This window comes from Macaca fascicularis, chromosome 3 (assembly GCF_037993035.2).
Source record: "Macaca fascicularis isolate 582-1 chromosome 3, T2T-MFA8v1.1".
NCBI classification, from domain to species: Eukaryota; Metazoa; Chordata; class Mammalia; order Primates; family Cercopithecidae; genus Macaca; species Macaca fascicularis.
The window spans coordinates 99,410,543-99,431,204 of NC_088377.1; the positions used below are offsets into that span (position 1 = coordinate 99,410,543).

The following is a 20,662-nucleotide window of genomic DNA, read 5'->3' on the forward strand; positions in this document are numbered from 1 at the left end:
CAAGGGCCCCCTGTGAAGCCCCTGACTGCCTGGCCTTCAAGCACTTTCCCCCAGCCCCTGACACTCCTTGGGCGGCGCCTCTCCCGACCCTGGGCCCTGGTTTATTCAGCGATGTACGTGCCACGGGCCAGGCTGATTCTGGCCTAATCCCCACCAGCCCCAGGGAGATGTTTGCATGCTCAGGTATTTACAGCTACAGCCTGTGGATTAAAGAAAGAATGGGAATTATTTTTCCAGTGGGGAGAAGGGCATACTTTTTCCAGAACCCTTCACAGGAGAGTGGTCGAGCAGCTCCCGTCTTGGTGTGGGATGTCTCTGACAGCGGGGCTGTGCTCTGAAGGGCCTGAACCAGGTCCCCAGTGAAATTCCTGCACATTTAAAGCTGCCTCCTCCAGAAGGTAGGGGGACAATCTTTACTATGCACTCGTCCTTCCTTCAGGTTCAAGTGTCCCCTCCCCCAACACCAAGGCCTCACCCCAGCCCTGTGTGCCATTCAAGTGGACCGCAGAACTCATTCCTTAGTGAAGTGTGGGGGAATTAGATGTCTTACAGGACGTGGCTGGACGTGCCTAAACCCCACGTAAACTTGGCTTCCATTCCATGCTTCAAAGAGGTTTTTCTGGTGAGGGCATCGCCAGGAACAGGGAACCCTGACACAGGGACCCAGTATTCATTCACGGCAAGGAGAGAGCCCCGAAGCTGACCAGGGAACAGACCTTTGCATAATCAGCCACCCTGAATTTTCCAACAGAGGGACAAAAGCGCGGCTGGCCACGCAGAAATAACCGTCGAGAGATTAAGGGAAAAAAGCTGCCCGAAGAGTTTATAAATGAGTTTCCTCATTCAGGAGCCTCTTTCCAAGTGGGTGACATTTTCCAGAGATGAAATTCACTTCCTTTAAATTCTTGGGTAACCAAAGGCTTGGGGCGAGGCCGGAGTTGGCGGGGGGTGGAGGAGGGGTGCTGGCAGGGGAGGGCCACATTTCCTACAGCACAGTCTGAGGCTTTGTCCTGGTGGGGGAACATGTAGCACAATCAAGGATTACTTAATCTTCTAGGGCGGGGGTTGTGAATGGCCTAAAGCCATCCATGGACAGCCAGGTTAGAAGCACTCACTTAAAAGGATTAGCATTTACTTGCCGTGAGTTATGGTGTGGCATTTCTAAGGACAGAGTTTATGGTGTGGCATTTCTAAGGACAGCAATGGGGACACAGTGCTAGAGACAATAAGAACAGTGCTGTCCTTATGGAGCTTACCAGATTGATGGGGATGACACATTAACTAAATAATCAAACCCATACATTTCCACTGCACTTCATTGAATCCAGGATGCCCTCAGATTCGCCATTTATTTATTTATTTTTATTTATTTATTTTTTGAGACGGAGTCTCGCTGTGTTGCCCAGGTTGGAGTGCAGTGGCTGGATCTCAGCTCACTGCAAGCTCCGCCTCCCGGGTTTACACCATTCTCCTGCCTCAGCCTCCTGAGTAGCTGGGACTACAGGCGCCCACCACCCCGCCCGGCTAGTTTTTTATATTTTTTAGTAGAGACGGGGTTTCACCGGGTTAGCCAGGATGGTCTCGATCTCCTGACCTTGTGATCCGCCCGTCTCGGCCTCCCAAAGTGCTGGGATTACAGGCTTGAGCCACCACGCCCGGCCCGCCATTTATTTTTTGTATCACTAAGTAAGAAAGAAAAAGCAGGTGTGTCAAAGTCTGACACACCATCAACTGTAATAATGCATCAAAATTTCAGAAGTGCTCGAATGTGGTCAAGTTTGCATCTTAAAGGCGATGAAATGTGATGCTTAAAATCCAGAAGAGGCCCTATGAAGGAAAGAATAAAGATACCCTGATGGTGATTGACAAGGTAGGGAGGGGACAATGAGAAGGGCCCCCTACTTAGATGGGGTTATGAGGGCAGGAAAGGCTGCCTTTTAGGAAGTAACGTTTAAGTCAAAACAATGAGAGGGAAAAGCTGGGCAGGTGGAGTGCAGTGTGCACAAAGGCCGGGAGGTGGGAGAGAGCCCGAGAGAAGCCCCAGCCTGCAGGAGAGAGTAGCGCAGGCTGAGGTGGGAGAGGAAGGCAGGTGCAAGTCTGGCAGGGTGTTGGGGGTGGTGGGAAGTTTTGGATTTTAGTTTCTGCATTAGCCTGCTTGGGCTGCCATAACAAATACCACGGACTGGGCAGCTCAGACAGCAGACATTTATTATCTCACAGTTCTGGAGGCTGGAGGTCCGAGTTGCCACCAGGGTTGTTTCTGAAGGCCTTGCCCCCGAGCTTGTAGGTGGTTGCCTTCTCCATGCCTTCAGAAGGCCTTCCTGCTGTGTGACCTGTGTCCTAACCTCCTCTGCTTAGGAGGATACCAGCCACACTGGATTGGGACCCACCCTAGTGGCCTCATTTTACCTTAATCCTTTCCTTAAAGGCCAAATACAGTTATTAATACATTCTGAGGTACTGGGGGTCAGAGTTTCAACACAGGAATTTCGGGGAGACATAGTTCAGCTCACAACAGTCTCAGAGGGCTGGAAAACCACTGAGGGTCCAGAGAAAAGGAATGATATGATCGTGCGTGTATTTTTAAAGACCACACTGGCTTCAGTGAAGGGACAGGATTAGATAGGGGGAAAGCGATAGGGACAGGAGCTGAATTTGGCTGGGCTGTCACAGGTGTCAAAATCAGCGATGCCGGTGGCTCTGACCCATGAAAGTGGATGGGCTTGAGAAACAACTTCAGGGGGAGGCACATGTCCTCCTGATGGAGAGGACATGCTCCTGGTTAAGTAAATGGGTGGATGGTGGCCATCTCTGAGCTGGGGAGGATGGGAGGAAGAGGGAGCTTTCACAACTCTGCCTGTCAGGCTGTTTTCCTTTGTGGGCCTCTTTATGAAGACGGCAGTGAACATGCCTTACAGGTCTTGAAAGAAGTGCTGAGGCTAAACTCCCTGTCCCACCCCATCCCTCCTGGACTGTCAGTCCCCCATCACCACCATGACCACAAGCCTGGAGGGACTTGACCTCTAACTGCAGCCTACAATGCAGTCCACCCCTCGCCGGTGAGCCTTGTCCTGGGCCAGCTGTGGGACTGAGGCAGCGAGCTGGAAGTCAGATGGGCAAGACCAGCCTGGTGGGGTCACAGATAGCCCATGGAGGTCCCATAGGACACAGCCAGGCCGGGCCAGTTACTTATGGCAAGGGTGAGTTTCTCTAGTACAGAGTTTCATCTGTTTCCCCAGGCACAACCTGAGTAGGGGTCATCTGGGCAGCTCACTTTTAGGTAGGACCTCCTCCTCCTATATACTCAGTGAGGGCCCCAGAACCCCAGGCTGCCGTGAGAAGCCTGGAGACAGGCTGCCAGCGAGGGGCTTCACCTGCTAGTGAGTGAACGCTGTGGATGTCATGGCCCAGGCTGTTCCAAATGCCAGTCTTCCCTGTGGCTGTATCTGTGCTGCCCGAGGAGAGGGCCAGGCCAGGCCAGAGCAGGGGCCCTGGCTGAGTCCAGGTCTGGGCTTGGGTGCTGGACCACCTTGGACTCCTTCTACGTCCAATGTGGCTAATTGTGTAGGGTCCAAGGGACTTGGGGACAGAAGGGATGGAAGGTGGTGTTAAAGAAAAAGGAAGGGGCTGGGCGCAGTGGCTCACACCTGTAATCCTAGCACTTTGTAAGGTTGAGGTGGGTGGATCCCTTGAGGTCAGGAGTTCAAGACCAGCCTTGCCAATATGGTGAAACCCCATCTCTACTGTAAAAAAAAAAAATTAGCATGCCCCTGTAATCCCAGCTACTCAGGAGGCTGAGGCAGAAGAATTGCTTGAACCCAGGAGGCAGAGGTTGCAATGGGCTGAGATCACTCCAGCATGAGTGACAGAGTGAGACCTTGCCTCAAAAAAAAAAAAAAAAAAAAAAAGAAGAAGAAGAAGAAGAGGGAAGGGCTTTGTCTGAGCTGCCGGGCCCTGAGCCTTCAGTGGAAGGCAGGGTTGAGGCCCAGCCCTCAGTGAGCTCATGGAGGAGGAAAGGAGGCCAGGGCTCCTTCCTTAGTGAGCTTGCAGTTGCAAGGCAGAGGAAGGAAGCATCCACCTACTGCAGGGAAACAAAACTCCCAGTCCTCAACTGAGCACAGAACAGCAGAGGGTCTATGTGGATCCAAGAAGCCCACGAGGAGGGGAGATGGCTGTAGGGCCTGAATTTCTTCAACAGTCCTTTTATTCCAAGGGAAGGATAACCCCAACTGGTTTTCCCATCAAGTACCCTGCACAGACCACAGCAAAATAGTTTACTCTCTGACCAACGCCCTCCACCCAAGAATGAAACCAGAGCTCCTGGTGAGCCTGGGAATTCCATGAACCTGGCCAAGGTTACCTCTCTTGGCCCGTGGAATTTTGAGCTGAATACTTTCAGAGCACACCCAGGGTCTGGTGCTCGAGAGCCCTGGTGCTTCTCACCAGCCACATTCCTGGGCTCCCTCCTGACACCAGCACAGCCAGGAAGTAGCCACTCTCATTCTTTCTTACCCCAAGTCTTTGGGACCCAGAAGTCTGCTTTTGGCATGCTGGGGGTATCACCCAGAGAGGGGATCTGGGGAGGGGGCTGCACCACATGGTTCATTAGCAAGACACAGCACATCCCCACATATGGGAAGGGTGGGTAAAACTGAGCCCTGGCTTAAAACCCTAGTCTTTTTCCACCCTGAAAATCCAGGGTAGAATCGCCTGGCACCATCTGCATGGCCCCGCTGAGTCAATCTCTGTGTCCTGGTTCTGAGGATATGTGGTGAATGAGGCCTCATCCAGACCCTCCAAGAATCTTTGCAGGGCGTGGTCACTGTGAAAAGCGCTCCTGCTGCCCCTCAGGACAACCCTTCCCATTTAATCGACCACAGAGCAATGGACTCTCTGAAGCCATGGAAAGCAACGCTCAGAGAAAGTTTCCATGGCAGCTAGAAGAAGAAGGCAGGGTCCAGTGCTCCTCTGCCCAGCTCCCTCAGTCCCTGGCCACATTCCCCAGAGGTACAGTCACCCATGCTCTGTCCAGCTTTACCTGGCGGCCCAGCCCTTTCTGAGCCCTTGGCTGCAGTGACACAGGATGCAGAGGGACCACACGCCAGCAAACAGGATGTGTGAGGCCTACTATGGGTTGAACTGTGCCTCCGAAAAGATATGCTGAATCCTAGCCCCCAGTACCTCAGAATGTGACTGTATTTGGACACAGGGTTGTTGCAGGCATAATTAGTTAAGACGAGGTCATGTGGGAGTAGGGTGGGCCTTTAATCCAATTAATCCAACATGACTGAGGTCTGTATAAGAAAAGACACACAGGGAGAAGGTGGCCCTATGATGATGGATGGAGGCAGAGACTGGAGTGATACATCTATAGAAGCATCACCATACGGTCAAGGAACGCCAAGGATTGCCGGAAAACACCAAGAGCTAGAAGAGACAAGGAAGGATTCTCCTTATGGGTTTCAGAGGGAGCATGGCCTTTCTGACACCTTGATCTTAGACTTCCAGCCTCCAGAACTGTGAGACAGTAAGTTTCTGTTGTTTCAAGCCACCGAGTCTGTGGTACTTTGTTAGGCAGCCCTAGGAAACTAACACAAGGCCTAAGACCTCAAGTTCCTGTCCCTTGGGAAGGCTCCCCCACCATACAGACACCAGCTGCAGCCACTGTGACCCACAATCACAGTAGAAATCCCTCAAAGTCCTTTTCAAACAATCTTCCCCAGAACACGGTATCAGCTGGCTTTGGGTCTGAATTACAGGCCTGTAGCCACAGCAGAGAAGCTGTACTTCTTCCCAAGCCCTCTGTGATTCCAACTGGACCCGAATTTCAGCCAGCTCTGAGAAGTGGAGTCCAGCTTTCCTTCCCCGCTTCCCTCCTTCTCATTGCTCCAGGGAGCCAGGCTCCCCTACTTGTGGTGAACGTCAGCATCTGGGTACCTGGCACACGTTGTAATGTTCAAAGAGAGATAAGAAGCCAATATCACTGCGTGCAGCAATGCCTCTGAGAAGTGTGATGTTCCCGTCCCCAGAATCCAGCTCAACCACATCGTTGAAAACGTTGGACACAGCTTTCCCAGTCAGGAGCAGATTGACAAGTTCCTGCAGATGAGAGAAAGGGGAAAGGCTCATCAAGTCTGAATCAGTTACTGAAAGGGTGGAGAGGAGACAGGGGAAAGAGAAAAAGGTTGGAGAAGGAAGGAAAGCAAGGAGGAAGAGAGACTGAGAGCAGAGGAAGCTATGACTTCAATTTTTCCACAAGCCCTGTAGGAAAGGCACCAACTTTTCTCATCAAGGTAACTCCAGGCACCCATCCACCTTTATTCCACAAGCACTCATTGAGTACCAGCCATTCACAGGACCCTGTCCTATGCTGTAGGCTACTGGGGGCACTGGTGAGAGGGTGAGACATGGCTCTTGACATGCACTTTGCGTCTAGACTGGGGAGTCAGGTGCATGCCTGCACGTTGACTCACAATACAGGATGTGGCTGGGGCTGTAAAAATGTGTGCATGGAGTACTCTGGAGCCAGATGAATACAAGGCCACATGACCGAGTCAGGGCAACTTTAAGGAGAAGTGACATTTGGGTGAGTCTTAAACGATGTTATTTTTTAAAGAAACCTTTTTATTTTGAAATAATTTTAGATTCAAAAGAAGTTGTAAAAATAGTACAGAGAGTTCCTGTGTACCCTTCACCCAGCTTCCCCCAATGATAACATCTTACATAACCAGAGTACATTATCTCAACCAGGAAACTGACCACGGTGCAGTACCAATAACTAAACTCCAGGCCTTGTTTGAACTTCATCAGTGACGGTGGGGTTTTAACAGGGCAGGGAGAGCCGAGGAAGGTATTTCAGTAGGCAGCAGAACAGAAGCAGAGAGGTGGGAGTAGGAAGCCCAAGTCTGAGTTCTAGCTCTGCCTCTGCCGTTGTCTTACTGCGTGGTATGAGGCATTTGGTGGCCCTGTGACTCAGGCCACACACCTGGTAAACCAACAAGCATGCCAACCTTGGAACTTGGAGACAGTGACATGTGGAGCAACATTCCTCCAGCAGTCACCTGCAACCCATGCCTCCCACATTTTGGTACCAACATGGCTGGAAGGTCCCTTCCTTATACAGGGTAACCAGGGGTCCAACCTCCTGTTAGGAGTGGAGAAAATGGGGCTCACAGGTGGGTTACCCAAGCCACACAGCCCATTAGTGCCAGAGCTGAGCTTTGGCTCTCTCTGTCCCAGGTGACTTCCCTCTTCCCCCAACCCTGTTACTCTCATGGTACTATCTGCTTGGGCACAGATTCAAGACAAAGGGTGGCCTCTAAGGGCCTGCTGAGAAGGAATTTGAGCAAGCCCAGCCCCAGCACTAGGGCAGGCAGGTCTCTCTGTCTCATCCACCTTTTGCCACAGCTGGCACTGCCTGTGAGGCAAGAAGGCAGGCATCACTCCCATGGTGGAACACGTAGGAATGGCCAGAACGGCCCTTGACCAGTGTAAACTCTGGAGGGCAGAGTTTATAGAGGCGTTTTCCCCTGAATTGTGAAAATGACATGAGGGGTTAATAAATCCCTCAGTTAACACCAACACCCCTGCCCCAGTGATAGTAAAAGAGGCCTCCTCTGATGGCCGCAGAGGGACCTCCATTGGAGGGAGATACTAAAGGGGACTTATTGTGTCCTTGTAGAGGAAATGAGACACAAGAATTTGGAGGAAATGTCTGCTGTAAAATACTGCACCTCAGGGGCAGCAGCTGCTGAGAAAGGCACAGCATTTTTCAGGCAAGTTCGAGTTTTCCCATCTGGTTTTTCAAGAGGAATAAAAGGCCCTGCTCCCTGATCTGGGTCTAAAACCTTTCTCATAGCAGGAAGTCTTCTTGAGATGGTGGAGAAGGGGCATCGGGCCTCTCCCTGCTCCTAGACTCAAAAGTCACACAATGGCAAAGCTCAGCAGTCCCTTCCTACTCAGTGTGGTCTGTGAACCAGCAGAATCACCCTCCCCAGGGAACCTGACAGAAACTGAGAATCTCAGGCCTCAGCCCAGACCCACTGAATCTGAGCCTGCTCTTCAACAAGACCCCTATGGGATTCATTCAAAGTGTAAGAAGCCCTGGTCCAGTCCAAATGCCTCTTGTACAAATGAGGAAGCTGACGCACAGGAGGGGAAAAAGACTGCCCCAGCTCATATTGTGAGTGAAACAGAGAACAGGGCTTGGGACCCAGCCCCAGACTCTGATCTGGGCTCCTCTGCACCCTGCTTGACTGCCCACACCTGGGCAGCATCCTTCTCTGCCCCAGAAAAGGGGAAGCTCCCATGGGCCAGGCAGGTCCCTGGAGTGAGAGTGGGGCCACCCCGGGCAGCCAGAAGAGTAGCCACTTCCCATGAGGCCTTCCTCTAGGGTGGTGGGCAGCAGCCAACCCCCCAGTCCCTCTGTGGGTGCCCTGGACAAACCATGGGCCCCAAGCTTGCCTTGTATGGTGCCCAGGTAGGTTTCCAGAGCTGGACGTAAGTGAGCCAGGACCCCCAGGACAACTGAGTCCTCAGTTGGACCCAGAAGATGTGCAGCTCTATCCAGCCCATCCATGCTATGCATTTTGGCCCCCCATGTGCTGAGAGCCAGATTTCACTGTGGCCTATGTGGCCACTCTGGGAGGCCTCATCATGGGGAGAAAGGCATGGATAGAAGCCAGGTGTAGAGCTGAGCTCCCAGTTTTGATGTTCACTAGGTAACATCTTGAAAAGGTCCCTTCCCTGGTGTCACCTGAGTGACTGAGAGGATCGATGACAAGCAACTGCTCTCAGGGTCTTCTCTGCCCCTGTGAGGTCCACTGAGGGCCCCTTTGTAACGATGCAGAGGGAAGGGTGGCTATAAAGACAACACCTTGTGCAAACATAGAAGGGGCCAGAGCCATCATCTCCCCAACTGGACCCAGGGTCCCCCGACCCATGCCTGAGACATTACTCCCCGCGTCCTGGGCTCTGGGCTGTGTAGCACTTTGGTCTGAGTTCAGCCTCTTTTGCATCCTCTGCAGCTCTGGGCACATAGATCAGTGCACAGAAAGCTGTCCAGAAACAGACAGGAAACTGAACTCTCTTTCTAGGTCTCCGTGACACGACAGTGAAACCCAGCAGAGGTAGGCATGTGAAAGCCGCGTGGAGAGTGTTGGCAGAGGCAAGAAAGACTTGCCTTTTTCTTGGGCAAGAAGAGGGAGAAGGACACCTCCCTCTCGGAGAGACAGAGGAGAGGGAAAGACCACCTGGGCCCCACAGCGCTCCTGACCTGTGTACAGTAGCCATGTGCTCCAATCAGGTGGCTGGTGGGGACATCAAAGTCCTGGCGGATGCTGGAAAACACAAGAAGAAGCATTGTTAGCACAGCTCTGCCTGACCCAGGTTGCAAACCTCACTAGGTGACCAGGCGCTCCCCTTGGGTTCCAGGCTAAGACCCAGAATTCCAGATTTGGTGGGAACCTAAGCGCTCTGTTCTGTGCCCTCCATGGAGGAGGCTCCCACCCAGAAGGGATGGAGCTAGAGCCCAGGCCTCCTAAAGTAGAGCTCACTGCGTTCTCTGGACAATGGCCTCCACTCCAGTCTCACCAGAGCTCTGCCTACACCAGAGAACAGCAACTGAAGCGTGACACAGAAGAGAGGACCCTGGGTTTGGAATCCAGTGTCCTGAATTCACATCTCAACTGTCACTACCAATGGTGAAGACTGAGGAACCCTCTTCCACCTCTGAGCCTCAGTCTGCCAGCCTGTAAAATGGGAGGAATGCACTCTAATGTTTCCTTGAATTATACAGTAACAGTCACTACCACCTGCTCCTGCACCAGGCACCGTACACATGTTATTCCCTAAAACCCTTCGAGAAAACCAAGCCTCAGAGAAGGGATGTCTTGCTCAAGGGTGCCCGGCTCTGAGGCCTGTGCCTCCAACCCATGGTACCACTGTGGTTCCACCCTCCGAATGGGGTCCTTCCAAAGGTGCAAGGTGAACACCTCCTTTGCTGAAGACATTGCCCAAACTGAAAGAAATGGGCTGAGCACTGCTAGGCACCGGAACAACTCAGTATCCCGGTAAGCAGAGGTCTGCCACACGTGAGGCAGAAAACCCTCCCAAGTCTCCATCCTCCTTCCCGGCTTGCTGTCATGCTAGGAAGCCTGCCATTAGGACACGGTTCCTTTTAGCCACCCCAAGCTAAATCCCTCTGGGAGATGAAAACTGTTGAACGGAGCCCTGTAAGGAGCACACAGGCAAGGAGCTGCTATCTAGTCACTGTGCTCAGCAGGTGGCAACTGCAACCCCCAGCCCCAAGTGAAGAGGGAATTCCTGTCTCTATTTTATAGATGTGGGAAGAAGTACAGAGAAGCTGGCTCTGGGGGGCAAGGTGAGGCCAGGGAGCCTGGGTCCCAGGCCTGTCCCCCTCACTTCTGCACATGACCCTGGGGGGCACACACAGCCCTGGGAGTCACACTTGAACCTGGGGGTCACATGCAGCCCTTGGGGGTACACATGACCCAGGGGGGTACACACAACCCTGGGGGGCACACATGGCCCTGGGGGGTACACACGACCCTGAGAGGTACACTTGACTCTGGGAGGCACAAACGACCCTGGGGGGCACACACAGCCACCCAGCACTGTGTCCAGGGCCTGGTCCCCTTCCTTCAAACACACCCCAAAGAGAGAGGCCAGGTATAAGATTTAGAGAGGCGACCCAGGGGTAGGAAGGGCTTAGCAACCAGAACATTTATTTTTCCTTTCAGTGGAAGAGAAGAGAAACTTGGTCTCAATTTATGCTTTAAATCTAAGCTCTGCCATAAGCCTACAAGCCTAAAATACACGCCTGGGTCTCTGCTTCCAAAACAAGTTTAGAAACTCAAGCTCCACAATACTTGGGGAAAACGCTTGCTTATGGTTTTTAATAACCATGGCCAAACACGGAAGGTTTATGATCCACATGAGAAGATGAGCTGGGGTTACCCTTGCAGGAGCTTGCAGAGAACCACTAAGGCTTGGGGGTCTTCAGGGAAGGGTGGTTGAGGCTCACCCACCACAGATAGCCCAGCAGGCCTGGGAAGGAGCCAGCTGGGAGTGACTCACAGCAGAGCGTAGCATTCAGCTGGCACCAGCTCAGGCAGAAGAATTGATGGAAATGCTCTCCGCAGCATATACAAGCATCTTCTGAAGAGAAGAAAATAACCTCAAAAGGGTCCTGGAGGGGGGGCGATAAGCATCACTGGCCCCATGCCACCCGGAGCTTTCAGAAGCAGTCCTATCTTTATAAGCTCATAGCCTCGTGTTCACCCAGCGGGCTCGAGAGCCTGCGTCAGCTGGGAGCAGGGGGACAAGCAGAAAGGACAATGGGAGGAAATGGTAATTGCATCCTTAGGTGCAAACACGATGGGAAATTCAGCAGTGCGCTGGAATCTTAAAAGGGAGGAACATCTGCATTTCACATCAGGGCATGAGAGAGAGAGAGACGCCAAGGAGTAGCTTATGGTTTAAGAGATTTACAACTTTGGCAAATCTAGATGCCCAGACCTCCCTCTAGGGAAATTCTCTGGAGAGCTGAGTGTGAGGAGTCCTTGAGCAGAGGAACAACAGCCTCAGCACTGCCCGGAGAGAAGGTAATCCACATGGCTAGTCCCAGCCTGCTGTGTGGCCTCGGTCTCCCCTCCTGCAGCATGAGGGGCCTGGAGAAGATGAGAGGTGTAATGGGATGAACTGTGTCCCCTTACAATTTATATGTTGAAGTCCTAACCTCCAGCACCTCGGAATGTGTGTTTGGAAATAGAGCCTTTTAAGGGGTGACTAAGTTAAAATGAGGCCATTAGGGTGGGCCCTAATCCAATGTGACTTGGAAGAAGAGGAAATCTGGACACACAGAGGGACACCAAAGATGCACACGCACAAGCGAAAGATGAAGGTACCATCTACCACTGTGGTTCCACCCTCAGAATGGGGTCCTTCCAAAGGTGCAAGGTGAACACCTCCTTTGCCGAAGACACTCCCCAAACTGAAAGAAATGGGCTGAGCACTGCTAGGCACCGGAACAACTCAGTATCCCGGTAAGCAGAGGTCTGCCACACGTGAGGCAGAAAACCCTCCCAAGTCTCCATCCTCCTTCCCGGCTTGCTGTCATGCTAGGAAGCCTGCCATTAGGACACGGTTCCTTTTAGCCACCCCAAGCTAAATCCCTCTGGGAGATGAAAACTCTGTTGAACAGAGCCCTGTAAGGAGCACACAGGGAAGGAGCTGTGTGGACCCAGTGAGAAAGTGGCCACCTGCAAGCCCGGGAGAGAGGTCTGACAAGGTACCAACCCTCTGGCACCTTGATCTTGGACTTCTTGCCTCCAGGGCTGTGAGACATGAATGTCTGTCATTATGGCAGCCCTAGAAACCAACACAAGTGGCCTCCAACATCTTTTTAGATTCAGAGCCCTTTCTTCAAATGAAATATTACAGGCAGAAGCCCACTACATGACTCACATGGGATGAAGGCAGTGTGGAGGCTTGTCCCATCCTTCTCCTCTATCAGCCCCTGGATCTCCAAGGACATGCAGCAACCTAGGAGCAGGGGCCATCTGAGCCACAGCTGTGACTGTCCCTTACCCAGGACTGACTTAACCATCCAGTCTAATGGGTAGCTGTCTCCTTCATGTACTCCTGAGGGCTGGATAGCCCTGGGCCCTCAGAGAGTTCTGCACAGCCTGAGGAACCAGGCACCAAGCTGGATGACACAAGCCAGGAGGGCCCAGGACCAGACAAAATGGAAGCTGTCCTACACTGGGGGCCCCTCCAGGGAGCAGAGCTTGCTGGGATTTCAGTCCAACAAGCACAAAGGAGGAGTGGGCTGGACCAGGGGGTGGAAACTCACAGAATAGGCTTGGCTCTGGCTGCCCTAACACCAACCTCCGCAGCATTCTGGGAGCAAAGGGTCAGAACCCTGAACCAAGGGTCTGGGGTGATGATCTAGCCTCTGGGGATGTCTGTATCACCCAAAGACAGAGGAGGAGGAACAGAGAGCTTTGCCCAGGATGTCAGCAAGGTCCAAACCTCCCAACTCTGTCCACAATCTGGAGGTCCCTGAGATGCTATGTTGTATCAAGAAACAGAACAAAGGGGATATCAGGGCTGCGAGAGTTTGCAAGGCTTGGAATTTTGCAGAAGGTAAGATGAATGCCCAGAGAGAGTACAGAACTGGCCCTGAGTTAGTGACAGATGTCAGCTCAGACTCAGGGCCCTCTGCTTCCCTTCTCCACTTGCCCTCTGTCCATACATCCCAGAAGGCGAAGAGGCTCTGCCACTGAGCAGGCTGCACAGTGCATGGGCCTTGAATCTGCACAGTCTCAGGCACCTTCAAATGCATCTTTCTCTCAAAAGCCTTGTAAAGCCAGGAGAGTAAGACCACCATCTTTGTTTTACTGATGGGGAAACTGAGGTCCAGTCAGTAAAAAGGACTTGTGGTTTTGTGGTCACACAGAGTAGGCAGGACTAGGACTCTGTCCCTAGTACCAACATCACAGTGTCTGCTGTGGCCGGAAATATGGGATGATCAGCCAGGCCAGCCAGCTCGAACCAAGCCCTGGAGTCCCAAAGCCCTGCCCCTAGCCCCCACCATTGCTGGCTCAGGCACAGCTCGCCCTTTCATCTAAAAGCCTCGCTGTGTGAATCTGGGCATGTGGTATAAAAGCTTCTGAATAAGAAGGAAAATAAGTCCAAGTGGCCTAGAGACCAGGTCCCAGCCTACAGGCACAGCCATTCACCAGCGTCCACTTGGCCCCTGACTGGTGAGTGACCTCAGGCATGTCCTGACCTCTCTCAGTTTGTGTCTTCACTTAGAAAACCAGAGGACTGGAGCAAGAAACCTCTAGGGGCCTCCTAGGATGTGCACAAGTGTGCCTGGTCCATGACCCTATTGAAAACATCAAGCCCGAAGTAGGCAGTACTTACCCTGAGGAGACCCAACCAGCCATCCCCCCTCCACCTGGCCACTAGGGCACCAGGCCCTGGAGGAACCCTGTCCCACCAGGCCAGCTCCTGCTTGCCCTTCCCAGAAACTGACCCTTGACCACACTTTTCCCACCCACCAGCAGTGACCTCCAGAGATAACAGCCCTTTCGTGGGGTTTATATTGACTTTTAAGGACAACATCAATAGTGTAAGGGCAGCTGTGGTACAACCAAGAGAACTTGGGCTCTAAAGTCAGAGGGCCCTGGTCAAATCCAATTACTGCCGCTTATCAGTTATTTCCTTCTCTGAGCCTCAGTCTCCCTATTTGCAATACAGGTACGATGACCCCTCCTTCTATTAAAGACTGCTGTGAGAACTGAATGAGATGAACTATATAAGGCATTTGGCATTCAGTAAATGTCACTTCCTTTTTCCTACTATAACAACCATAATAACAAAAAACAAAACAAAACAAAAAACAATGACCAAGAGGTCACGATTCCTGCCATCTCAACCACTCATATCACAGCCAAGAACCCAGAATAAACCGAGACCTCCAAGCCGTTGAAACGGAGCTGTGAATATCTGAAGAGGATTTGGATAGAGCGGATATCAACTGTTTTCCCAGGACGGCCAAGAGGGAGTAGGCGATGAGTCAGAGCAAATGGGTGTCAGGCCCCTTCTGCCACCTGCACTGAGTGACCTTTGGTAAATCGCTTTCCATTTCTGAGTCTCCGGTGTGTCATCCCCTGACAGGGATAACAATAATTACCTCAAAGGGCTGTTGCAATAAGGGACTAGACCACACCAGGTCTTGCAAACTGCAGAGCACCCCACAGGCTAGAGGGTGAAAGTTGTTTCCATTCTCGAAGCAGTAAGAGGAGAGGGCTAGGATGGGAGCCCAGGAGGCAGGGGGAGAGTTGGTGGAAGGCTCTGCAGGACAGAGAAAGAGGGACCTGCAAGGAGGAAGAAGGGAAAGCAGGGGCCCAGGCTCATCAGCAGCTGGCCAAAGCCCTTCCCAAGCTGCCTTCTGCCACCCACCACATCCAGCTCCTTCCCCCACAGCCAGACCCTCTGCAACTGATCCCTGCAAACCCCTACCAGTGGCCTTTGCCTACTTTGTTCTTGCTGCCTGCCAAAACCCTTCCCATTTATCCCTCAGAGCCCTGCTAAATGTCACCTCCTCTGTAATCTCACTCACCCCAGGGACAGAAATGCCCCATCTCTCCTCCCCTTCCTAAGGATACCCACCAACTGCTTTTCACTCACTTGTCTTGCCTCTCCAGGCGGCAAGGACTTTGAGGGCTAGAACTGGGCTCCAGACCCTGCAGGTGCACAGCAACTGTGCCCCTAAATGACACAAGCCTACCCACACCTACCCCAGGTGACACTGCATGTGACAAAGGCCCTGGTGGAAGAGCTTCCAGGAGCTGGAAGAGGCAGGTGGAAGTGAGCACCCCACCCACACAGTTGAGGCGGGTCTGGCACAGGAGACCCTTCCAGCAGGTTAATTACCTCTCCCTCCTTCTGAGGCCTGTCCTCTTTCTCCGCACACCTGGCCCTTCGTGAACATGTAGGTAAGGTCCCTGGGTGAGTGGGCAGGGGCAGGAGATGCACATAGGACCAAGGATCAGGAGACCTCCCAGCTCTTCAGTGGCATGGGTGTGGCCCCCATTCTCAGCTGTGCCAGGTGGGCCCCTCCCACCCAGCTCTCAGGCTTGGTGTCCATGGCAGAATGACTATCCTCACAGCTCAGTGGCTGTGACTTGCCATCTCAGCAGCCTAGGGGTCTGGCCCAGGCACAGCTGGCTTGCTTTAGCCCAGCCCAGGCCAGCTGCACTGGGAGAGGGAAGCAGGCAGTCAAGCACCCAGCTGGTATGGGCCTATCTAGGGCCTCATTTGCCACCTCTCTTTCTAAGTCAGCAGGCACAGCTGAGCAGCTCCTGTTACCTGCCTCCCACAGTCCAGGGAAGACGATGCAGGCACAGGGTCTTAGACTGAGAGCCAGGAGCCTCGGGTGATGCTGCCAGCTGTGCCATTAACTGACCCTTTACTTCTCAAAGTTCCCACACCTGTAAATGAGATAAGGGTTCCAGCCTGTGGGCCCATCCCTTGGGTTACCACAAGACCACAAAGGCCCAGGATGACAGCAAGGGCCCTTTCCCTCTCTCCTCCACCTCCAGCTCCCGATGAGGCTAAGCCTCCAGATTCAGTCTTCCACAGGGTCAGGGGTCTGCACAGGGTCTCCAGAGGAAGCAAGGCAGAGATCTACAGGACAGAATTTGGCTCCCTGTAAAGGGGCCTGGGGACAGAGGAGCAGGTGGCTCCCAGGGATGGGACCAGGGAGAGAGACAAAGTCAGTGGAAGGAAGTGCAGTCTCAGTGGCGGGCCCACTATTTCCATGACACTGGCATCCATGCCCCCGTGGGTCCACCTTCCATTGTCACCTTGGTCTCTTGAGACATTGCTGAAAATCTTCATTAGTGGGGCCTCTGCCCTAATCTGAATCAGTGTTAAAGTTGGGCTGGAGTTTATTGAGGAAGTTCCTCTCCTCCTGTTTCCCAGCTAAGCTTCAAACCGTCTTAGCACGCTGGGTAGGAAGGACACTTACCCATCCCACCCTGCCTCACATGTGACCTGGGGGAAGACTCAGGTGAGAGAGGGCAAGTGAGCCACAAAGCCGAGGTGTCTGTGCAGAGATGGAGGCCCAGTGGTCAGGCTCCTGGTCTGGGTGGCTCTGTTCACACCTCATTATTCTGGGCTGGCAGAGGCTCAACAGAGTCCCAGGTAAGCTGACGAGCATCCCATGGACCCCTCCCATTCAGAACAGCACATCTGAACCTCCAAGAACCTGTGATTCTCAAGGGGAACAGCCCCTGTTCACATCTCACCCCACGAACCACCCACCCCGTGATTCCCCCTAGAGGGTCTCTGACAGGGTGAGCACTGCCCACACTTGCTGGAACAGAAAGCTTGGTGATCTCTTTTCTCCATTACTGAGAGGAGCCTGGGGGCCTCCATGAAGGCCCAGCCCACCCTAAACTCCCATCAGCTCTCCTGTTCTCAGATACTTGTTTCCTGACTCTGCCCTATCCTTTTGCTAGCAGATGTTACGGCCTTCTCTGGGTGGTGACTGCCTTTTGGGGATACCCCATGTCCATATGCCTGTGATGGTGCAGCCCAGGCCTGGCCACGGCAATCACACCAGGAATGGCACCCAGCACCCAGCAGGCTGAGGAGCTGCTGGAGAAGGACTCCCCTGAGCCCACCGTGCAGGAGGACCTTCCTGAGAATACAGCTGGGACAGAGGAGCCAAAAGTGAAGAGACAAAAGAACAGACACCAACTCCCAAAGACAATGTCTGGGTTCCTGGATCCAGCCCCTCTTAAAGCCTGGGCTTCTGATAGGAATCAGTCAGTAGCTTTGTTTCTGCTTACACTGGCTGGGAATTGAGCTTCTGTCACTGTCTTTCCAACCAATACTCACAGTTGGCTTTTGTTTCAGGACTGTTTGCACAAAGGAATAAACTATTTTGTTGCTGCCATTGCTTTTAATCTCTTGAGGAGAGTTACGAAGAGCCACAGAGAGACATAGTGTGGGTCCTGCCCAGTGTCATCCCTCACCCTCAGCACCTAGCTTGTGCTGTTCGAAAACTTTCAGCAAATGACAAGCTACCACCTCTTCCGGACTTTCAAGACTGCCTTTGGGAAGCTGAAGTTGCTGCTGTAATGAAGGCCAAGAATCTACTGCATAAATAGGTTTTCACCCCCACTGGATCTTCTCAAGGCCTCAATGACCTGGCCAGGCCTGTGCTCCACTGAGGCACCGGAGCAGCCCGTGCTCAGTGCTGCCCAGGTCTGGTTCAGAGCTGGCCCTGACCCCAGGACCCTGAGCATCCCTGGGGCTTGCAAGAGCTCCCTGGGGAAAGTTCTAGCCATGCGGTTTGAAAAGCAGCAAAGCTCTGTGAGCATGAAATCCTGCATGAGATTTATCATAAGTAATTCGAGATCTTAGAAAAGAAAATAAACAGCTTGAAACCAAGTGGGAAAAAAACCTTCACAAGGCTTTGCACACAGCCTGGGATAAACCAACCTCAAAGGTCTGTTTCTCGACTGTTCTTGAGGCCTCTGACAATGAAGTGTCCAGGCAGGCAGTGGTCGGCAACGCTCAGCTAGGTTTACATCTGCCCATGGTGTCCTCACCCTGGCTCCGGTCTGGGTTAGGAATGGCCAACAGACAGGAGGCACTGACTTTGGTGCAAGGGCCAAAGAAGAGAAGCCTCCAGTGCCCAAGCATGAGTCAGAGAACCCTCACCAGGAGGGAGGGACCACCATGCCCTCTCTATCACACATCACAATCACATGCACGTGTACATAATCAAATCACCCTTCACACAATCTCAAATACAACCACCAACACCCATGTCATCTCACACCTGGCCATACAGCGTCACCAGTTTCTCCCATCCACACACACACTATCACACCACCACAAATGTACACATACACACGCTGTATTTGTAAAGAACTGGCTGGGTTTTCCCAGCCCACCACTCTGCTTCTCTTGAGCTGAACTGCAATTGGTCCTGGAGACTCAGCTGTCTCTTTTTGCTATCAGGATATGTTTTCAACTGCCCAAAGTGGTAACAGATTGCCCTGAAATGGCATCAGAGGATTCTCTGGCAAAGCTAAATCTGAACCCCAGAGCAGGAAGGCCCTCGGCGATCATCTGGTCCTGAGGTTTTTAAGCTGTGTATGCAGAGCTGGGGTTTCTCCAAAGGGGGGTCTCAGGGGCCATGGCTGGACAGCAGGGGTTGGTACTGGATTGGGAGGCTGGGGAGGGGCAGCAGGGGCCTCTCCCTCCCACCTCTGCTGCTCTAATCGAAGTCATTCTGCTGCATCTGCTTCACACAGTGAGCTTGAGAATAAAGCTTATTTGGGTAAACAAAATCAGATTTTGTTTTCATTACAAACATAGTTTAAAAAGCACCAGCCCAACCCCTCCTGTTAGATAAAGAACCCAAGGCACAGGCTGGGTCAGTCACATGGTTGTCGGTGACTGAGCTGCACTGAGGACCTAGGTATCCTGGTGCTACATTGTGGCCAAGAAGTGAGTGCCTTCCTGTGACTTGCCACCCCACTGGGCTTCCCTGGACAAACCTAATGGTGCCTGAGGTGGATGGCATTTGTACCCAAGCGTCCAAGTGTCTGTAGAGAAAGGCCTTTGCTGGCTGCTAGCCCCGGAGGCAGCAGGCAGAGGTGGGATTCCAGTCCCAGAACTGTTATCATTGCCCTACAAATCACTGCAAACCTTCAGCAGAGCCTCGTATCCCTCAGAGAGCCAAGGCTGGAGGTGCTGGGATGCAGGGAGCGCCACTGGAGTACAGTGTGACTGGCACATGAGAGGAGCAGGCTGTCCTGGGGACTACCCTCTGGAAGGCCATAGAACGGCTTATTCACGGGCACACTCCCACATGCAGGAATGCTAGCACATTATCTGAAATAATTTCAGTGTGGCTGTCTCATGGGATCTGGGCAGCACCATGACTGCCCAGGCTATTCCCATCGTTGCTGGCATTCCTGTCTTTCCTCTTCAGGAGTCTCCCCTGGGCCCCAGGTGGGGTGCAAGGGTTAGCTCCACTCAGATGCCCACATCTCCTGCAACCCCTCGAGGGGAAGCATGCAGCAGTCGGGAGGGAACACTGATCCGGAGGAGCCCCCAGGCGGCACAGGCCGCCCAAAGCCTGTCCTGATCCTCACTTGAAGCCCTCCGTTTAACTAAAAGCTTAACTAAAGTTATCTTGAACTTGAACAAATCAGAGAGAGTTGGGTGTCTTCTCAAGTACACCTCTGCACTGCATGACCCTGGGCGGGGCGTGGTCCCACGGCCCCTCCTCACCCCTCCAGCGGCACTCAGCACAGGGAGCTCTCGGTTGCTCTGGACGTGCCTGCCAAGGGTGAGTGTCACTGCAGAAGCCCCATCCGGAATTGCTGGACATCCCTGTGGTTATGCCTATGGAGATGGCAGCACGGCCTCCCCCACAGGGCCCCAAGCCAAGGCTGCAGGCAAGAAAAGACAAGAAGGCACACAGAGGCATCTGAGCTCCTGGGATAGGGTCGGACCAGCCGTGGCCATTATTCCCGGCTTGTACCCACCAGGAGCTGTGCTAAGCACAGCTACATCTTGTGAGGCAGGAATTCTCACTCCCACTTTAGAGGAAGAAACTCCAGCTCTATTCAGAGGAGTAGAGAGTCAGGCCTAAAACCAACCAACTTTTTCCAAAGTTCAGGTTTTCAAACAGCAAACCCAAAGAGCCAGCTCTGGGGCCAGATGGCCTGGGTGGGGCCCAGGGCCACCAGTTTTACTTGCTGTATAATCTCGAAGCCTACTCACCTCCCTCAGCCTTGCTTCCTCCTCTGAAAAATAGGGATGGTGAGAGCACTCACACGGCGGTGCCCACCTAACAGGGCTGCTGTGGACTCCATGTGTTTGTGTGCAAAATGTTAAGGCAAAGGGCCTGGCACACGGGAAGCTTCACAGACGCTATCCTTACCACTGGCAATGAGACCTGCCTACACACTGTCATCTTAGGAGAGGGGAAGGGGAGGCCACAGGGTGAGACGCAGCCCGAGGCATGCCTGCCTGCCTGCCTGGCTCCAACACCACAGCAGGGCTCTACTTGGGTCCTCTGGGAGACAGAGGCCCATACTGC

The 20,662-nt window shown here is 53.0% G+C and overlaps 1 protein-coding gene across 15 annotated transcripts in view; it reads right to left on the reverse strand.

Moving 5' to 3' along the window:
- MINDY4 (MINDY lysine 48 deubiquitinase 4) overlaps nt 1-20,662 on the reverse strand; it is a 131,309-nt gene that overhangs the window by 11,216 nt on the left and 99,431 nt on the right. For all 15 annotated transcript variants that reach the window (XR_012432559.1, XR_012432557.1, XR_012432558.1 and 12 more), the window contains 2 exons: nt 9,275-9,338; nt 5,938-6,099 (listed from right to left, as the gene is read on the reverse strand). Coding sequence is in view for 7 of the 15 variants with exons in the window: in XM_015447578.3 (XP_015303064.3) it covers nt 5,938-6,099; nt 9,275-9,338 (226 nt within the window). In the remaining 8 variants the exon portion in view is untranslated. The remainder of the gene's footprint in view (nt 1-5,937; nt 6,100-9,274; nt 9,339-20,662) is intronic.